The 19,574-nt window shown below is 49.2% G+C and overlaps 1 protein-coding gene across 1 annotated transcript; it reads left to right on the forward strand.

Moving 5' to 3' along the window:
* The first annotated feature begins 10,831 nt into the window (after window positions 1-10,831).
* LOC144274687 (E3 ubiquitin-protein ligase TRIM39-like) lies at window positions 10,832-19,283 on the forward strand. Its single transcript, XM_077833701.1, has 3 exons — window positions 10,832-10,991; window positions 12,379-12,495; window positions 18,210-19,283. Exons 2-3 carry the CDS (start codon window positions 12,390-12,392, stop codon window positions 18,767-18,769), a joined length of 666 nt encoding a protein of 221 aa, XP_077689827.1. The 5' UTR covers window positions 10,832-10,991; window positions 12,379-12,389; the 3' UTR covers window positions 18,770-19,283.
* Window positions 19,284-19,574: the final 291 nt, after the last annotated feature.

Below are 19,574 nucleotides of genomic sequence, written 5' to 3' on the forward strand. Positions count from 1 at the left end.
GGTGCCACAAGTCCTCCTTTTCTTTTTGCAGATACAGACTAACACGGCTGCTACTCTTCCATGCCTCCACCCACTTTAACCCAAAACAAACTCAGGTTTTGGGTCAAAGGGGGTAGAGGCATGGAAGAGAGTATACAGTGAACAAAAGATTGATTTTAAAAGTGTCAGAACAATATTGTGAAACCAGGAAATTCCTACCATCTTGACAATCTTTCCTGAAAAACCCTTGCATTCCAAAAATAGTCACTTTTCTACAGACAATCCTTCCTTTGGAAAAGATTTTCAACCGTGTCTAGAAATCGCTCCCAGGTCAGTGTCTCTCTGAGTGTGGGGTGCACTCATTTGCCCTCCCCTTCCCCTGGGGATGTGTATGAAGCACTAGTTAGAGGGTTACAGAAGAGGTATAAATAAAGATGATTAGGTCTTGACGAATACACATGTGGAGGGTGTGGGGGGAGAGAGACATGACTGATTGTATTGCCCTGAAGCAGTGCACAGCTTCCGAAGGTTTGGTGAATGCTTCTGTGGGGGTCTGATTCTGCAAACCAATTTCCAGGAGCATCAGATGTGCATCTGACAAGGCCCTGCTCCCTCCTCATGTCCAGGCCTCCTGGCCAGTGGCTTGGCATGAGCAACTCTAAGGCTGGACTGCCATTTTCCTACCCCTGCCTCTATGGGCATTGTGAGCAGCTGCACTGCAGCACATCCAAGTGGCTAAAGAACAATCAACAGGCTTCACTCTTCTTCACTCTCTCATGTCTGTAATCGCGTGACCAAAGTTGCAATTTTACAACAGAAAAACTTCAGAAACAGACTCCAACGAGAGACTGCTGAATTGGAATTCATTTGCAAATTGGATACAATTAACTTAGGCTTGAATAGAGACTGGGAGTGGTTGAGTCATTATACAAGGTAACCTATTTCCCCTTGTTTATTCCTCCCCCTGGTTCCTCAGACATTCTTGTTAAACCCTGGATTTGTGCTGGAAATGGCCCACCTTGATTATCATACACAGTGTAAGGAGAGGTTTCAGAGTAACAGCCGTGTTAGTCTGTATTCGCAAAAAGAAAAGGAGGACTTGTGGCACCTTAGAGACTAACCAATTTATTTGAGCATGAGCTTTCGTGAGCTACAGCTCACTTCATCAGATGCATACCGTGGAAACTGCAGCAGACTTTATATATACACAGAGAATATGAAACAATACCTCCTCCCACCCCACTGTCCTGCTGGTAATAGCTTATCTAAAGTAATCATCAGGTTAGGCCATTTCCAGCACAAATCCAGGTTTTCTCACCCTCCACCCCCCCACACAAATTCACTCTCCTGCTGGTGATAGCCCATCCAAAGTGACAACTCCAAAGTGTAAGGAGAGTGATCACTTTAGATAAGCTATTACCAGCAGGAGAGTGGGGTAGGGGGAGAGAAAACCTTTTGAAGTGATAAAACACCCATTTTTTCATGGTCTCTGTGTATAAAAACATCCTCACTGTATTTTCCACGTTATGCATCCGATGAAATGAGCTGTAGCTCATGAAAGCTTATGCTCAAATAAATTGGTTAGTCTCTAGGTGCCACAAGTCCTCCTTTTCTTTTTGCGAATACAGACGAACAAGGCTGCTACTCTGAAACCTGACTACACAGAGTGCTGTCAATTGCACAAAGATAAAATGGAGAAATGTTGTGTGTGTTTAATCTCTTTCAGTCAGTGGGCTCTTAAATGTTGCAAATAATTTCTAGCTCAACCAGAAGTTAGGGGCTTGAGGTAGGAGTCTCCCAGGCATGGTCTTCACTGCAAAAGTGTGTTTATTCATTTCAACAGCGGATGTAGTTAAGGCTCTGGTGCCTTGTCCAATCCAGGATCAGGATGCTAATAGAGTATATGGCCACGCCCCTGTGTGTATTGCAGTCCCCTTGCAGCGGTCTTTTTTCCCGGGTTTTTCCTTGCCCTAGCAATGGGGGAAGACATGATGTGTGTGAAGAGGGGAGTTCGGGCTCCCCCCTCAGCTAATGCACAGAGAGGGGGAGATGGAGCAGGGACCTGACCCGCAAGGAGTGCTGCAGCCATGAAGTCCCTGGACGAGGTAAGCTGTGATCTTCCTACATAGCAGTGGCTTGTGAAACTGACTCCCAACCCCCTGCTCTGCAAAGGGGGACACGGGCTTGGGTGGAGATCAGAGGTTATTTGGGAGACCCTGATATTGCAGCAGCCCTATTGTTGCTTTTACAGCCCCCAAAGGTGGGCTAACGGGCCTCCCAGGACACATGAATGATGTACTATTATTTGCAGATTTAATAATTTTATTAAGATGATGTTGAAGTAAAAAGAAAACGGTACAGAATTTAAGCATAGAAGTTTCTGGTTATCAGGGAATAAGGTACAGATTCTCAAGGGGTGCGAAATTCGGTTTAGGAACAGATGGCGTAAGGAATACATAATCTGCAATCTCCCCGATTGGGGGTAAAAGTTTAACGGGTCAAAGTACAGACATTGAGATATGGGGTCATGTTGTTCATATAATGGCTATGTTCAGGTGTGGAGTATAATGAGTGGATATGATGATGAGGATGGATTTACCCTCATTTGGTGAGATTTAATGTTCAGTGATGTGTGGCTCCCACAGAACAGAATCCCATTGTGCTCGGTGCTGTATCTGTGTGTAGTAAGAGACTGTCTCTGCCCTGAAGAGCTGTGCTAGGTGCTGTAGAGACACTTAGTTAGAACTGCATGGTCTCTATCCTGAAGTTGGTATGATCCAGTTTCACGTGTCACCAGGAAAGGGATGAACAAAATACCTGAAAGGAGGATAGGTGTGTTACTGCCTCAGTTTCCATAGATACAGGTTTTTTAGGTCTACTTCTGAGTCTTCAGCTTGCCTAATCCCTATGGTATATCACAGCCCCAGTGCATGAAATGCAGCCACCTCTGGGTTGGGGCAGCTGGCAATAGCCATGCAGCAAGGTTGCCCAGGGATTGTGTAGGCATATTCTTAATATTTGTGATTCTGTTCATAATAAATTGTAAGCCTGCAATATTGATTTATAGTATTTGTAAATCTGCATTTATAACATTTATAATTCTTCCATTTGACATAATTGTAAATCTGCAATATTGATTTACAATTCTGTATTAAAGCTTGCAAACCGTACCTTGCAAACCGCTCAATTGGCTCTGCTTTCTCTGAAGTGATACTTTCTCTCACTGGTTATTAAGATTCACGCTTGTAAAACTAAACTGCTCAATTGATTCTGCTTTCGATGTATTGTGACAGGTTTCAGAGTAACAGAGTAACGTTAGTCGACGTTAGTCTCTAAGGTGCCACAAGTACTCCTTTTCTTTCTCTGTATTGACACTTTCCCTTGATTGTAATTGAGATTGACGCTTATAAATGTAAACCAATCAAATTAACGTGACTTTCTTAAATGGTTATGTTCAATTGGCTCTACTTTGCAAACCGATACTTTGTGATGGAGATTGGCATGCTTTTTTGTAACGCCTGCGAAGAGCCGAAAATCGGAGAGGCGCTCATAGAAATGTCAGATAGAGACTCCCACCCTCTATAGTTTGGATCAGGAATGTTAAAAAACGGGGAGTCTCAAATAAATAACACCTTTGTATGATAAAAGAAAGTCAATACCGAAGGAATGTTAAGAGACAGGGAATCTCAAATAAAATAACAATGCTCAGTGCAATGAGAAATGTGTTTTTATTAAAGTAAGGAATGTATGTGAATGAATGGTGGGTTTTGAATAATCAGGGAAGTGCCAGCCTAGAAATTTAACATCAATTGGCCGAAGAAGACGCCAGGTGGAGACAACCAGAGAACCCCACCGGAGGGCAAACTGGGATCCATCCGACCAATTCAAAGGATGAAGAAAGCTGATGAGCACCTGACAGCCGTCCTGGAGCCGTCATGACTAACAATATGACAAAGCAAATTCCACGGACTGGCACAGGAAGAAATTCCTATGAAAATGGACACTAAGGACTGAGAACTTTGAGTCTCCAGTTCTGCCACTACCCTTCAGGAGCATCGGATGCGCATCTGACACGGACTCGGCTCCACTCTCGTGTACAGGTTACCTGGCCAGTACTCTGTCACCAGCAACTTCTAGGCTGGTAACTAGAACTCCTATGCAGAACTGGTATGAATGAATTAATGAATGAATGAACGAACGAATATATATATATATAGTTAAGTAAGGAATAAGTAACAATACGACAGTGTGAATTTCTTTTTATTATATTTACAATAAATGTGGCATTTTGCCTTGTCCCTTTAATAAGATCCTGCTGGTTTTTATTTTATTGGTACGACACTTGCCCAGGGGTAGCAGATGGTGGGGGATGGGGGTCATTCACTCCTGTCAAAATTTCGACCCCTGTGAAATCTCAATGTAAACTATGGAGAGGACAAAATAAAAAGAGATCTTGTTCTAATTTAGAAAATGTGATGATCTAAGGTGTAAATATCAGAATATTTTAATTTACATTTTAACAGTATTTCAAAAAAAAGCATCTAGACATACTTTAAGAAGTAGAATTATTTACATTTATTTTGTGATTCTTCCCTGAAATCTCCATTCAAGTTGAACTTCTGTAACTAGCATCATTTATATTTCAACTGCGTCATTTCAAGAAATTCAAAATAGTTATGCTAACAAAATAATTATTAAACTGTCAGACTGGTTTGCTCAGTTACAATGTACAACATGTGTCATAAACATCACAACTACACAACACACATGTGCAGCTGCTCTCTCTCCTCATTGTCTGGGCTGGTTCCCTCTGGAAGGCAGGGCACATGCACCCACCTCCCACAGGACTGGCACTGCACATTTGAAAAGTAACAGGTGAAAAAAAAATGGTGCCATAGAATTAAGCAAAATATTTCAGTTAACGCTCACCAGGTTCTACAACAACGTTCCTGTTCATTGACGTTATTTTTAACATTCTGGCTACATACAGTCGGTAATCAAGTTATGACCCTCCCTTTCTTCTTCTCACATCAATTAACAAAACAAGGTCCCCAACCCCAAATGCTATTTTCCTATATAGAGAAATCTCTTCTACCATATTGTTTTTTGTTTGATTTTTTTTAGAAATATTATTTGCAACGAACATGCTGTCATTGTCCACTGTTGATTTCAATGTACTGCAGGGCTCTTTGTGTTCTTCGTTATAAAGACACAACAAATTTAGTCTGGTAAAGAAATAGAGAAGGGATTGTGTTCCTTAACTGAATAATTACAAATTAACTTAATTGTATTAAAGACTCTGGTACTTCCAAAGACACTTGCAATTCCGTGAAAGTTCATTGGGAAACCTTTCTTCTCAGCCATACATCAGTCCAAAGGGTGTTATTTCTGTTGTCATGTGAGTTTTAGAGTACAAAAAAACCAAAGTTGTTCCAGGAAATTCATCACAATTCCTCTGGGTTCTGTCCACCACCTTCTGGAATGCTCTGTAAGAATAGTGATTGATTGGTCTAATTCCTTGAAATTAGTGATTTCGCCTAACTTCTTGAAGAGAGAGTTGAGCAAAGTATGAGAGGAGGCACATCACATGGCATTGCCAGGACTACTGTTTGTTTTAAATGTGATGTCATATGAACATTTTCAAAGTAACAATTTAATTTTGAAGATTATTCGTTATATGCAATTTATGGCAGAGCGCCCTCTCCTTACTTTGATTATTTGAAAATAAACACCCTTAAATTATCTTGTGATGGAGTCATTTGGCTTTTCATCCAGTCTGCTGATTTCTAGGTGGCCTGAGCCGGTGAATCTACATATTATCCCCAGTTTTTCACACAGGGAAAGGTTAAAATGAAAATACACGATTTTTCCATAAAAATTCCTTCAGAAATACCTGTGTTCTTTTCCCTATTTCCCACTGAAATTATGGGTAATTACTGGGGTTTTTGATCCAATCGTATTGTGTTATTACATGGGAAAATATGTCTGTAAGCAGGTTAATGTACAAAACAATTGTTAGTATCTGAGGAGCCATAATAATGTGTTGTCACTAACAATTTACAGCACAAACTATCCCGACGACAATGGTGGTCATGTTCATTGGTAAATATCTGACTGTGAATGGGCTCCTCCTTCAGCTCGTGGAGCCCCTGGCTGGCAGGCCTCTTTGGGAATTAAGCAGCCTGCACAGACCACCACCAAGCTACTTGCACCAAGGGTCTTTATTACTGCAGAACTACTAACTGTGGTTTATAACCTATTATTTAAATCAGCTTCTGTACCAAATGACTGGAGCATACCTAACGTGATGCCAATTTTTAAATAGGGCTCCAGAGGTGATCCCAGCAATTACAGGCCAGTAAGCCTGATTTCAGTACCAGGCAAACCATATTAAAAAACAGAATTATCAGACACATAGATAAACATCATTTGTTGGGGAAGAATCAACATGGATTTTGTAAATGGAAATCATGTCTCACCAATTTACCAGAATTCTTTGAGGGGGTGTCACCGTGCCTCCATGGGTCACAATTGAGGATACCAAATTCAGGACAAACTACTGAAAAATAGGGCAGATACACCCAAAAACTGGTGGTTATTCTCCCATAAGATATACCAAACCAGCGACAAAAGCAAACTTCTGTTTCACCACACTGGCTAACAATTCAGAAAAGCAGTTTCCTTAGGTATTCTAGTCCTTGTGTCACCACCCAAAAAAAAAAAAAATAGATTTAAAGATGAGTGGGTCTTTAAAACCAATTTAATCAAATAAAAGGTTCTTCTGGTCCCAAAGAGCCAGCCACACACACAGGTTAATATACAACACATCTTACCCAATAATCACACTGTTGCCAATTCTTTAGTAACTAAAATCTAAAGGTTTATTTATAAAAAGAAAGAAAGGTGTCAGTTAAAATTGATTAAAGGAATAAAATACACACAATAATTGCAAAGTTCTTGGTTCAGGCTTGTAGCAGTGATGGAATAAACTGCTGGCTTGTTAAGTCTCTGGTTGCTTCCAAATCATGGGAAGGTCCTCAGTCCTTTGGTTAGAATGCTTCCATTCGAATCATAGGACTGGAAGGGACCTCAAGAGGTCATCTAGTCCAGTCCCCTACACTTATGGCAGAACTAAGTATTATCTAGACCATTCCTGACAGGTGTTTGTCTAACCTGCTGTCAAGGTTTCTTCCCCACTCTGAACTCTAGGGTACAGATGTGGGGACCTGCATGAAAACCTCCTAAGCTTACTTTTGCCAGCTTAGGTTAAAACTTCCCCAAGGTACAAACTATTTTACCTTTTGCCCTTGGACTTTATCACTGCCACCACCAAACGTCTAACAGGGATATAATTGGGAAAGAGTCCGTTTGGAAACGTCTTTCCCCCCAAAATCCTCCCAAACATTACACCCCCTTTCCTGGGGAAGGGTTGATAAAAATCCTCACCAATTTGCATAGATGAACACAGACCCAAACCCTGGGATCTTAAGAACAATTAAAAAAGCATTCAGATTCTTAAACGAAGAATTTTAATAGAAGAAAAAGTAAAAAGAATCACCTCTGTAAAATCAGGATGGTAAATACCTTACAGGGTAATTAGATTCAAAACACAGAGAATCCCTCTAGGCAAAACCTTAAGTTACAAGAAGACACAAAAACAGGAATCTCCATTCCATTCAGCACAGCTTCTTTTCTCAGCCATTTAAACAAAACAGAATCTAACGCATATCTAACTAAGTAGATTGCTTATTAGCCCTTTACAGGAGTTCTGACCTGCATTCCTGCTCTGGTCCCGGCAAAAGCAACACACAGACAGAGACCCTTTGTTTTCACCCCCTCCCCGCGCTTTGAAAGTATCTTGTCTCCTCATTGGTCATTTTGGTCAGGTGCCAGCGAGGTTATCCTAGCTTCTTCATCCTTTACAGGTGAAAGGGTTTTTCCTCTGGCCAGGAGGGATTTAAAGGTGGTTTGCCTTCCCTTTCTATTTATGACAGTAGCAGAATAAGGAAAATGGACTCTGAAAGCAGACTTTAACAAACGCAGAGAACTAGCAGCTAAGGTCCCATGCAGGGGTGAAAGTAGGCAGGTACAGGCCGGTACAGGCCGGTATGGCATACCGATAAAAAGTGGCCGTCGGTACCGGCCCATATGCAGCTGACATTAAAGCACAGCTGCTGCAGCGCTTTAAGGAACCTGCTTAAAGCGCTTTAACGTTGTTGCCCCTTTGGCCACCGCCCCCTCCCCCCCCAGCCACCATTGTGTGTGGGGAGGAAGGGGCAGCTGCTCCAGGGCCAGCGATTTAAAAGGGCCCGGAGCTCCCAACCACCACTGCAGTGTCAGTGACCGGAGCTCTGGGCCCTTTAAATCGCTGCCGGAACCCTAGGCAGCACGGGCCAGGCCAGGATGACCCCCCAGTCCTGCCCCTTCTGCCTGAGGCCCCGCCCCTTCCAGGGGCCCAGAACCAGGGCCCTGTACTGCTAAGTGCTTAATGTTACTTTCACCCTGGTCCCATGGGAAGAAAATCTAGAGGAAAAAGGAGCTCAGGAGAGCTAGCAGTTTGTCAAAGAGAGTCTACTAAAGGTGCAACAGCAAGCTATCCTGATGCGAAGGAAAGATTGGAAGAACAGTAAGAGGCCAATATGGCTCCATCAGGAGCTTTTTAATGACCTGAAAATCAAAAGAGAATCCAGGAAAAAGTGGAAACATGGACAAGTTGCTAAGAATGAGTACAGGAGACTAGCACAGGCATCTAGGGACAAAGTGAGAAAGGCCAAGTCAGAAGCCAAGTCCTACCTAGCTAGCTAGGGACAAAAAAGGCAGTAAGAAGAGGTTCTCTAAATATGTTAGGAGCAAGAGAAAGATGAAGGAAAGTGTAGGCCCCCCTACTTAGCAAAAAAGGAGAGCTAATAACTGAAAACCTCAAGACAGCTGAGTATCAGGAATCAGAGCCTGCAGCAGAACCAGTCTCTGGGCAACCTAATAAGTGCAGCTGGTCTGGACTAGGCTGCTTGATAGGCTACAGCACCTGATTGGTTGCAAAATTCAGCAGACCGGCTCTTAAGCCCAGCTGCAGTTCAGAGGCTGCTCAAAGTATAGCCCATGATTGTGATAGCTTCTGCCCTGTCCGTTTTGCTTTGTTCTAGCTAACCCAAGTCTGACCCCTTGACTCAGATTCCTGACGTCTGACCTCAGCTCTAATGCCTAGCTCTGGCATCAAGCCCCTGACTCATGTTTTGACCCTGGGCTCTGACTCCTGGCTACTGACTCCTGCTCTGACCACTAGGCATAATTGCCCATGTCCTAGTCACTGACATTGGGGTGGATCATGCCTATTTTGCTTCATTCTTCACTGAAAAGTTTAACTGTGACCAGATACTCAACATAATTAATATTAACAGCAAGGGGGGAGGAATGCCAGCCCAAATAGGGAAAGAACTGGTTAAAGAATATTTAGATAAGCTAGGTGTATTCAAGTTGGTGGTGCCTGATGAAATTCACCTGTGGGCACTTAAGGAACTGGCTGAAGCAATCTCAGAACTATTAATAAAAAGAAGGAGGAGTACTTGTGGCACCTTCCAGACTAACTAAGATCTGCTGGTCTGTCTCTGAGCAGATGGGCTGAATTGGGCCCCGAAGGGAAGATAAAAGCAGAGGAGCACCTACGTTCCCCAGGTTCATGAGTGTTAGGGAGTGGGTAGGACACAGCTGTGCGGGTGCCTTGTGGGAGGCAACAGGGCAGGTGTCTATAGGCAGTTAGAGGACTGCTACTGCAAACCAAGTGAGTTTAGCTTTTTGCTACTAGTAGCAAATTCCGATGTGAAGCAGTTCCTGACGTGCTGACCAGCTTCAGCTGCCTGGATCTCAGCCCCTTCCCGACCTGGGCTTCAGGGCTGGAGTCTCCCCCTCCCCCAGACCCCCTTCCTGGATCCCTCCTCCTGCTGTATGGAACAGGGAGCAATAATATAGGAGTAAGCCAACAAGGGCCCGATCCTGCAAACCCTCCCCTTTGACCCATCAGGTTGGAGTCACGGGGTGCTGCTGTGACTCAGGGCTGCTGGGGAGATGAGGGGCTGCAGGGGGTGTCAGTGGCTGGAGGCATCTGCGTTGAACAGCAAGGAGACGGCCCCGGATCTGGGCTCTGCTCCCCCTCCCCCCGCTCCTGTTTGGGAAGGGGCGGGGCTGGGGGGAGGGGCACTCCGGTGATTTATGAGAATCCAGCTCGTGGCTCAGAGCCCAGGAAGCCCCCGGGACTCCGCCTCTCCGGGCTGCTGGTGACTGCGGAACAGCGACGGGACCCCCCCCGCTGCCTCCTCCCAGCCTCCTCCTTCTGCACCAGCCCCGCCCCCGAGATTTCCCTGGAGCTCAGACTGGCCATTAAAACTCCCTCCAGGGAGGGACCAGCTGCAGCCGGGCAGGTCCCGAGTCCCCTTCAGTCCGATCTGACCCCCCCGCGCCCCCCCATTGATCCGCTCCTGCTTCCCACCCCGGTCCCACTCAGTCACTCCGGATTTCAGCTCCCCTCCCCCCGCAGCATCCCCCGTCCTCATTCTGCCTCCACCCAGGGCGGGGGGGGGGGGTGACCTGGCTGGTGCTTTTTGCTGCTGGTGCTTCGTCCCCCCCCCCCCCAACAGGGCTGTGGGGACGGGGCTGGGCGGGGGAATTACTGAGAGCCCAGCGATCCCTGGGGGGCAGGAACAGGAGCCGGGGGGGGCATTGACACCCCGACACTGGCTCCCCCGGCGAACTGCCCCCGCGCCAGCCCCAACCCCGCCAGCTCCGAGCCCCTGGGGGGGGGGGGAGCTGGGACTTTAAGAGCAATTTGCTCCGCCCCACCCAGCCCGGGCCACGGACCGTTACTTTAAGTTTCCGCTACGTTGGTACTTTCAGTTTTGAAGCGGGGGGGGCTCGGCCCCGTCAATTCAGCTACAAATTCACACAAATAAGGATGGCGGGGCCGGTCTCCAGCCCTCCGGCTCCGTGACCCCGTGTGCGGAACCGGGGCTGCAGCCTCGGTGAGTGACCTGGGGCCTTATGGCGCAAGCTCCCCGCAGGGAATGGCCGGGTTCCCCCCCCCCCACTTTGTTATTTCCAGACTCGGTGAATCCCTCCCAGCCCCACCCCAGCCTGCAGGGCCATCGCCCCGGGGGAGGGCAGGTGCTGTTACCGCCGCTGCCCATATTACAGGTGTCTGCCAGGGCAGGGGGAGCTTCACCGCCCCCCAGAGCTCTGTCAGTGGGCGTCACTGGGGGGAGGCCGCGAGTCTGAGCCCTGGAGCCCTGGTCAGGCCCCTTCCTGGCCAGTGCTGGCCGCTCTGTGGGCAACACTGGCCCCGGCGGCTGTCCCAGCGTAGGGGAAGTTACAGGCACAGCCTGGTTCCCTGGGAGGGTTTTACACCACCGCCCAGCCTGGCCGGGGCCACACGGCTGGGTGCGGCGTGAGCCTAAAGCTCTTTGTCTCTGAGGGTACGTCCACACTGCGGCTGGGAGGTGCGATTCCCACCATAGACAGACAGACAGACACGTGCTCCCTCTGCTCAAGCTAGTGCAATGAAAGTAGTGGTGTAGCTGAGGGTAGCATGGGTGGGGGCTTGAGCTAGCCACCCAAGTACGTATCTGGGGGGGGGGGGTCCAGGCGGGTTTGTTTTCAGGCACGTCACCCGAGCTGCTGGCTCCGCTACCCCAGTTAGTGCTACGTGCTAGTTTAGGTGTGTTAGCACCAGGAGAGCTATCACATGGCTATCTATCCCCCCCGCCCTCCGGGGGGAAGCTCGCTCCCAGCTGCAGTGTAAATCTCCCCTGAGAGAGGTTTCAATGTTACAGATCCCAGGGGGCACAGAGCTGGGGTGACCCTGGTCAGAATTCATCCCTGACATTTGCACCCAGGCCGGAGGCAATGAGGGTGGGTCACTGACATGTAAAATCACCAGGGCCGGGGACTGATCTGGGAGATCCCCAGAGAGCCCTGACCTGGGACAGGTGTGGTCAGGCGATGGAGCCCCTTTACCACAGCAATCAGTGGCCATTTATGCCACGCTGGCTTGTTTTCCTTAATATGTCCCATTCCACAGCGGTGTCTGAATGCCCCAACTGAGATGGGGATCCCTTTGTGCTGGGTGCTGGATACACCAATAGTGAGGGACCGTCCCTGCTCTCGAGAGTGTATTACAATCTAAATATGAGGTGCAGCCATGGTGTGAGCTATGGACCGGTTGCTGGCAGAGTGACATCTAACCCTGCTCAGAGCCAGGGCAGACGAGGACTGTGGGGGAAATCCCTTCTCTTCGGGTGCATTGTAGGCAGCTGTGAGGCTTGTTACCTCCTCCCCACTGCCCCGTGGCACTGTCCTGTCGCTGCATCACACTCACTCACCATCTGGTTTGTTATTTCTGCTGTTCCCCAGACCAAGCTACGATGACGGGGAAGGTTCCCTCGTTCTCCCCCGGCTCCACAGTGAGCTCCGCTCTGCCGGGCTACGTCGCTCTCTGCCTCGCTCTACAGGTTCACCGGCTGGCGTCAGGTAGGAGCTCCAGCCTCCTCGCTGGGTTTGCTGCTGTTGCTATTGTTGGTCATCGTCCATCTCACATCACTGCCTTGTCTTATAAGCCACGTCTGCTCAACCTGCTCACAACCAGCCACATGGAGAAACCACAGGGGACGTCTGGGTCCCCAGTAGCCATGTTTGCTACCTAGACACAATCTTGTCAGGTCTAGCTACACACACGCTGCTGCAGTGACTGGAGGCTTCTAAGACAAAGAACACGGCGAGCGCCATTACAGGGCTCACAAACTCTTTAAAGGGACACTACCAAATTCCTATCTACCGCACTGCCAGACTGACTGAAAGTCGCAGATCAGACTCTTCAGGCACAAACAGATCATGAATCCCCGACTCTCTCTGGTTATGAAATGAAAACCCACAAGTCATTCATACTGCACTAGACACATCTGACTCAGGCTGAGAGGGAGACCTCCTCTTACAATGAGGATGGGAGGATATTTGCTGGCTTCTTCATTCTGTACCCTTGGGGAAGGCCTTATAGGCCTGGTCTACACTGCGGGGGATCGATCTAAGTTACGCAACTTCAGCTACGTGAATAAAAGCTGAAGTCGACGTACTTAGATTGACTTACCGCGGCGTCTTCACTGCGCTGAGTCGACTGCTGCCGCTCCCCCGTTGCCTCTCACGGCGCAGGAGTACGGGAGTCGATGGGAGAGCGCTTGGGGACAGATTTATCCCGTCTGGACTAGACGTGATAAATTGATCCCCGCCGATCTGGCGGGTAGTGAAGACATACCCCTAGTGACCCACTCCACCCCTGGGGCTGCCTGCACAGCTTCTTGGGCATTTTGGTTCCCTCCTGCTGGGGTTTCTGTAATGATCTTGGGGCTCATTAAACAACAACTCAGTGAAAGGGAAAGGAATAAACCTTTTAATAAAACAAACTCGACAGCTTTTGTGGTGAAGAGCTGAACACAGCTACACTGAATTCTCAACCTCAGATTCCAGGGCACATCTCTAAATTCTGATGCTCATAATACTGTCCCTCATGAGGGAGCATCTCGAAGGGCATGGCTACACTTGCAGATGTAGAGCACTTTGAGTTAAACCAGCCTTTGGAGAGTGCACTAGGGAAAGCGCCGCAGTCTGTCCACACTGACAGCTCCAAGCGCGCTGGGCGTGGCCACATTTGCGGCACTTGCAGCGGCATTGGGAGCGGTGCCTTATGGGCAGCTTTCCCAGCATGCAAGTGACTGCAAGGTGCTTTTCAAATGGGGGGGGGGAGTGTGACCGGGAGTGTGTTGTGTGTATGTGGGGAGAGAGAGAGAGAGAGTGTTTTCTGGGGGAGGCTGAGAGCATGTCAGCAGGCTGTCTTGTAAGTTCAGACAGCAGCAGACCCCCCTTCCCCCCCCCCACCTCTCTCTCTCTCACACAGCACTCCACACTGATGTTTGCTTTGTCTCGGAGCAGAGAAGTAGCTGGTTGTCAGAAACGGAGCTTTGAAAGGGCACATCCGCATTCCTGCAGTGATTCAAAAACAATGAGAAGAGTGGCCACGTGACTTAAGGGGATTATGGGACGTTTCCGGAGGCCGATCAGAGCGCAGTAACGCAACACCTCGTCCACACTGACGCCTGGGCCTTGTAGCCAAGGCGCAGCAAACGTTATTCCACTCGCCGAGGTGGAGTACCAGGAGCGCTCTAGCTGCGGAGTCAGAGCGCTTTACATGCCTTGCCAGTGTGGACGGGGAGTGAGCTCGGGCGCCCGGGGCTGCTTTAATGCGCTCTAACTCGCAAGTGTAGCCAAGCCCTTAGTTATAATCTTCCACAAACGTATCTCTATATCTTCCCTCTTAAAAAAAACAATTAGCTGTTTCTATATATGTATATAAGAGTTAACAACTACCCAATAGCACATGCATTAAATTCTCAACCCATCTAGTCTATTTCCATAAATCACCTCATAAATTACCTAGAGAGGTGAGGTTACCAGGACATCTCTCTGGAGTGAGTCTTTACCACTCATTTTCCTCAAATTTCTCTTCTCCAGGCAGGTTAGCAAGTCTCTATGGGCCTTTCAGGACATTTAATCTCCCTCTCTGATCTTCTCATTGGAGTCTGAGTTGTTCTCCTTTGCCTGTTGATGGTAAAGGATCAGTCAGTTGGGAAATGCCAGAGTCCATGTCGACTGTCAATGTATTGGAACTTTCTGGGATTATACATAGATCCCTTTGATTGCATCAAAATGTGTCCCCTTGATTTGTCTGGACTACAATCCATGGCAAATTGCCTAAAATCTGCAATGGAAAATTGCAGCCCATTATCGCTAAAGACTTCATCTGGAATTCCATGTCTGGAGAGGATTCCCTTCATGTCATCTATCACTGACTTACCACTAGTACTGTGCAGTGTGCAAATTTCTGGATACAGAGAATAATCCTCTGTGACTATGAAATAATCCTTTGATTGCCAGGTAAATACATCAGTACCTGCCTTCTCAGAAGGTCTTTGTGGAACTGGATGAGGTCACAGTGGCTCTGCTTGTTCCCTTGTTGGCTTGTATTTCAAGCATGAACAGCAGTTTTCTACCACTTTAGTGATGATGTGATTGATCCGTGGTCAATACAGCACCTCTCATGCTCGTTGTTTGCACTTCTCAATTCCTTTTTGGCATGTAATGTTCCTCCAATTTAGTCAGTATTTTACTTAACTTCATGCTTTCACCTTCTTCAAACGCAAAGCTGTTCTAAATATCCAATGCTTCCGCCTCAACAACAGGCAAAAAGATTGATCATTTTACTTGATCATTTTTCTCTTCTGCCCCTCTGGCTACTAAATACAAGTCAAATCTCTTTCTGAATTTTTTCCAGTTCTCTGCAACATTGCCTGACAATTGCAGACTGAATGGAAGTTGCGACACATCCATTTTTGGCTTTTTTCCCCATTTTAAGCTATTTGAGCTACTATTTTGCTCACAAAATACATACAAAAGCCTTTGTTCTTCTCTGTTTGCTGCTGCATGTACTCCCCTTGCCTCCGCTTTCAGTTGCAAACACAGGAGTTAACTTCAAAATGACTGCAGTCTCCTTCTCGTTCAGCACTTCTGACACCATGTAATGATCTTGGGGTTCAATAAACAACAAACCAGTTTGTTAGGAATAAAACTTTTAATAAAACAAAGCAGAAAGTTTCTGTAGTGAATTGCTGAACACGGCTACACTGTGTTCTCAACCACAGCTTCCAGGGCACATCTCTAAATTCTTGAATTTCACAGGTGCCAACTTTCAGCTTTCCCCGGTGGGGTGTTCCACCGTGGCTCTGCCCCTTTCCCCAAGGCCCCACCCTCGCTCCACCTCTTCCAGCCCCTGCTCTGCCCCCTTCCCCAAGGCTACACCGCCACCCTGCCTCTCCCGCCCCAGTTCAGCCCCCTCCCCCAAGCACGCCCTGCCCTTCCTCTGCCTCTTCCCGCCCCTGCTCCTCCCCTCCACCCCAGAACCCCTTGCCTGCCGCTGATCAGCTGCAGGTAGGAGGTGCTGTGGGGGAGGAGCTGATCTGCAGGGCCCTCTGAACACCTGATCGGCGGGTGGCTGGTGGGTGCTGAGCACCCACTATTTTTTTCCGTGGGTGCTCCAGTCTGAAAATTATAATTATACACATCTCTGCATGCCCCAGCTGCAGTCACTGTGTTAGGTGCAGCTGGGTTGACTGGTGGAGACATTGGCTGGAGCAGCTTGGTAGAGCTGTGCTTGTGATCTGAGGAGATCCAGATCTGAGTCCCGTCCCCCCGCCCAGGCATGTGATGAAAGGAGAGAGGTGCAGGTGTACCTTGAGGGATCCTGCATCCCTTAGTTCAGCCCTGAGCTGTGTAGTTGTCAGTAGCAGGGCTCAGGGGCCTGCTTGCCACGGGGATTGTCTGTGTGTTTGACAATGGGGAAGGGGACATATAGTGCTAGATAGAATCCTGGGAGTGTGGGTGGAGGGGCTGTTAAAGGGGGTGAAGGTTTGTAAAATGTAAGAAATGTGGGGCTGTTTCTGGGCAGTCGCTCAATGTTGAGGGCAGAACGGGGTGGGTTGCTCCTGTACAGCGCAGCTCACCTAAAACAAATGTTCCCTTAGCAAGGAGAAGGTGTTTGTGCTGCAGTTGTCATGTGCCCTGATCCCTGAGGGACATGCTCTATCTGCACAGGCAGGGTGTGGGCCTGTGCCCCATGGGTTTGTTAGGTCACTCCTATCTGCTTCCCTGGTGCCTGCCACATCCATCACCCCCTCTGCCCCCTGATGGCCGTCCCACCCCTCACCCTCTTCTGCTGTCCTGGCTTCTGCCCTTCTTACTCCCCTCAGCCCTCCTGGCACCTGCCTCTCTCTCCGCCCTCTCTGACCCCTGGCACGCACCCCTTCCCTCACCCCCCTGTGCCCACCCCTCCTCTAACCCCACTCTGACCCCCTGGCACCTGCCTCTCCCGAATGCCGTCTCCTAACACCTCCCTCTATCCACCTGCCCCTGCCTCTCTCCTCGCCCCTCTCTGCCCCCTGGTTCTTGTCCCTCCCCTGCTCTGCCCTCCCTGTGTCTGCCCTTCTGCTCAACCCCCTCAATCCCCCTGGCACCTACCCTTTCCCTTACCCCCTGCACACTTCTGGTGCCGACCCCTTCCCCTTGCCCCCCAACACCTCACCCTCCCCTTGTCCCCTTCCTCCCTGGTGCCTACCCTCTCACCACCCTCTGCCCCATTGACCCCACTCTCCTCTCACCCCTCTGCCACCATCATCCATGCCACCTTCTCTTTATTTCTCACTCTGCCCCTCCCCTCGCCTTCTGGCTCCATGACACCTGCACCCCTCACCACCCCTCTAGTCCCCTGGTGCCAGCTCCTCCTCTGCCCCAAGTCCCAGCTCTACCCTTGCCCCATCTGCCTCCCTGGTGCCTGCCATTTCCTTTGCCCCCTCTGCCCACCTGGTGCAAATCCCTTCCCTTGCCTCCCTTTAGACCCCTGTTCTCTGCCCTTCCCCTCACCTCAGCACTGCCCCGCCCCTCCCCTCCCCCTCTCCTAATCTCTGCATCCCACCCCTGCCTTCATCCTCCCTCTGCCCCCCTGGTGCCCACATCTCCCTTCACACTCCTCTGCCCCCCTACGTCCTGCCCTTCTCCACACCCCTCTCTCTGCCCCCCTTTGGCTCACCTGCTCCCTCACCCCCATTCTGCCGCCCGGCACCAGTGCCTGCCCATTCGCTCCCCCCCATGGTTCCACCTCCCCACTGCTCATCATCTCACCCCCTGGCAGCTCACCCTCCCCTTGATTTCCCCTGCCCCATTGGAGCTCCCCCATTCCCTCACACCTCTCTGCCCCCTGGGGTCCATCCCCTTCTTCTCCCATGGAGCCCCCAGGATCCTGCCCTTCACCCCCCCTCTGTTCTTATGGTGCCTGCCCCTTCCCTTGTCCCCTCATTGCCCTTGTGCCTGCCCCACCCCTCTACCCGTCCCCCCTCTACTCCTGTCACCTGCCCCTCCCCTTTCCTCTCCCAGCATCAGCCCCTCCCCACCCCCCACTGACACCTCCCCACCCACCCCCGCTCCTCCTGCCCTTTCCCCCCATTGTCTCCTCACAGACAAAGGGGCCCTGACTCCCCTCAGGCAACAACCCCCCCCCAGCGATTAATGGGGACGCAGGTTAATTTCCCTTTGATCCCAGTGACCAGCCCCTGCCCCCGGCCCTGACTCTGTGACTCTCTCCCCAGTGGACGTGACTCTGGATCCAGACACGGCAAATCGCTACCTCGTCCTGTCTGAGGATCGGAAACGTGTGAGACGCGGAGACAGATGCCAGGATCTGCCCGACAAGCCTGAGAGATTTGATCCTTGTGCCTGTGTCCTGGGCGCTGAGGGGTTCACGGGCGGGAGGCGTTACTGGGAGGTGGGGGTGGGAGACAAGACGAGATGGACTCTGGGGGTTTGTCGGGAATCTGTGAGCAGGGAGGAGTGGGTCACACACACACCTGAGGATGGATACTGGGCCGTGCGGCTGAGGGACGGCGGATACGTGGCCCTCACCTCCCTGTGGACTCCCCTCCCCGTGAGCGTCCGGCCCGGCCGGGTGGGGATTTTCCTGGACTATGGGGCGGGCGAGGTCTCGTTTTACAATGTGACTGACGGGTCCCATCTCTTCACGTTCACTGACACCTTCTCCGGGACGCTCCGCCCTTATTTCTATCCCGGTCTCAACGCTGGGGGTACAAACGCTGCTCCCCTGATCATCTGCCCGGTTCCCGCTCCGGCCGGGGGGAATCTCGGTCCCTGACAGTGACCCCGCGGCACAGACCGACCCCCCCCAGCGCTGCTGCTCCTCCCGCTCCCCTGTGGTGGGGGCCGGTTACTGCAGCTACTGGAGTTTTTCTGCTGACCGGACGCTGCCTGTTTCCCTTTTCCACTGGAGGGTCCAGTCGAAAACCGGACACCTGGCAACCCCCAGCCCTCACCTTGCCCCGTCCCCTGCCCCAGGGGCAGCAGATGGTGGGGGATGGGGTCATTCACTCCTGCCAGAATTTTCTAGCCCTGTGAAATCTCAATCTAAAATAGGAAAGAAAAAAGATTATTCTAATTTAGAAAATATTATTGTAACAAGGTGTAAATACAAGAATATTTCAGTTTACATTTCAACAGTATTTCAGAAACGAGCATCTAAACGTATTTTTAGAAATGGAATAATTTACATTTATTTTCTGATTCTTCCCTCAAATCTGTATTGAAGTTTAACTTCTCTAAATAACATCATTTGTATTTCAACTGTGGAATTTCAAGAAATCCAAAATATTTATCTTCACAAAATAAACTATTAAATTGTCCGATGGGGTTGTTCAGTTATAATGTACGTGTGTCATAAACATCACAACTACACACATGTGCAGCTGCTCTCTCTCTCTCTCCCCCCGGTCCTCTTTATTGTCTTGACTGGTTCTCTCTGGAAGGCAGGGCACATACACCCACCTCCTGCACTACACCTTTGAAAATTAATAGGTGAAAAAATGATAGAATTAATGAAGCAATATATTTAAATTAACTCATACAAGATTATATAATATTCTTTGAAGTTCTGTCAGCATTAA

The sequence above is a fragment of the Eretmochelys imbricata genome, chromosome 14 (genome assembly GCF_965152235.1).
Source record: "Eretmochelys imbricata isolate rEreImb1 chromosome 14, rEreImb1.hap1, whole genome shotgun sequence".
In the NCBI taxonomy this organism is placed as follows: domain Eukaryota; kingdom Metazoa; phylum Chordata; order Testudines; family Cheloniidae; genus Eretmochelys; species Eretmochelys imbricata.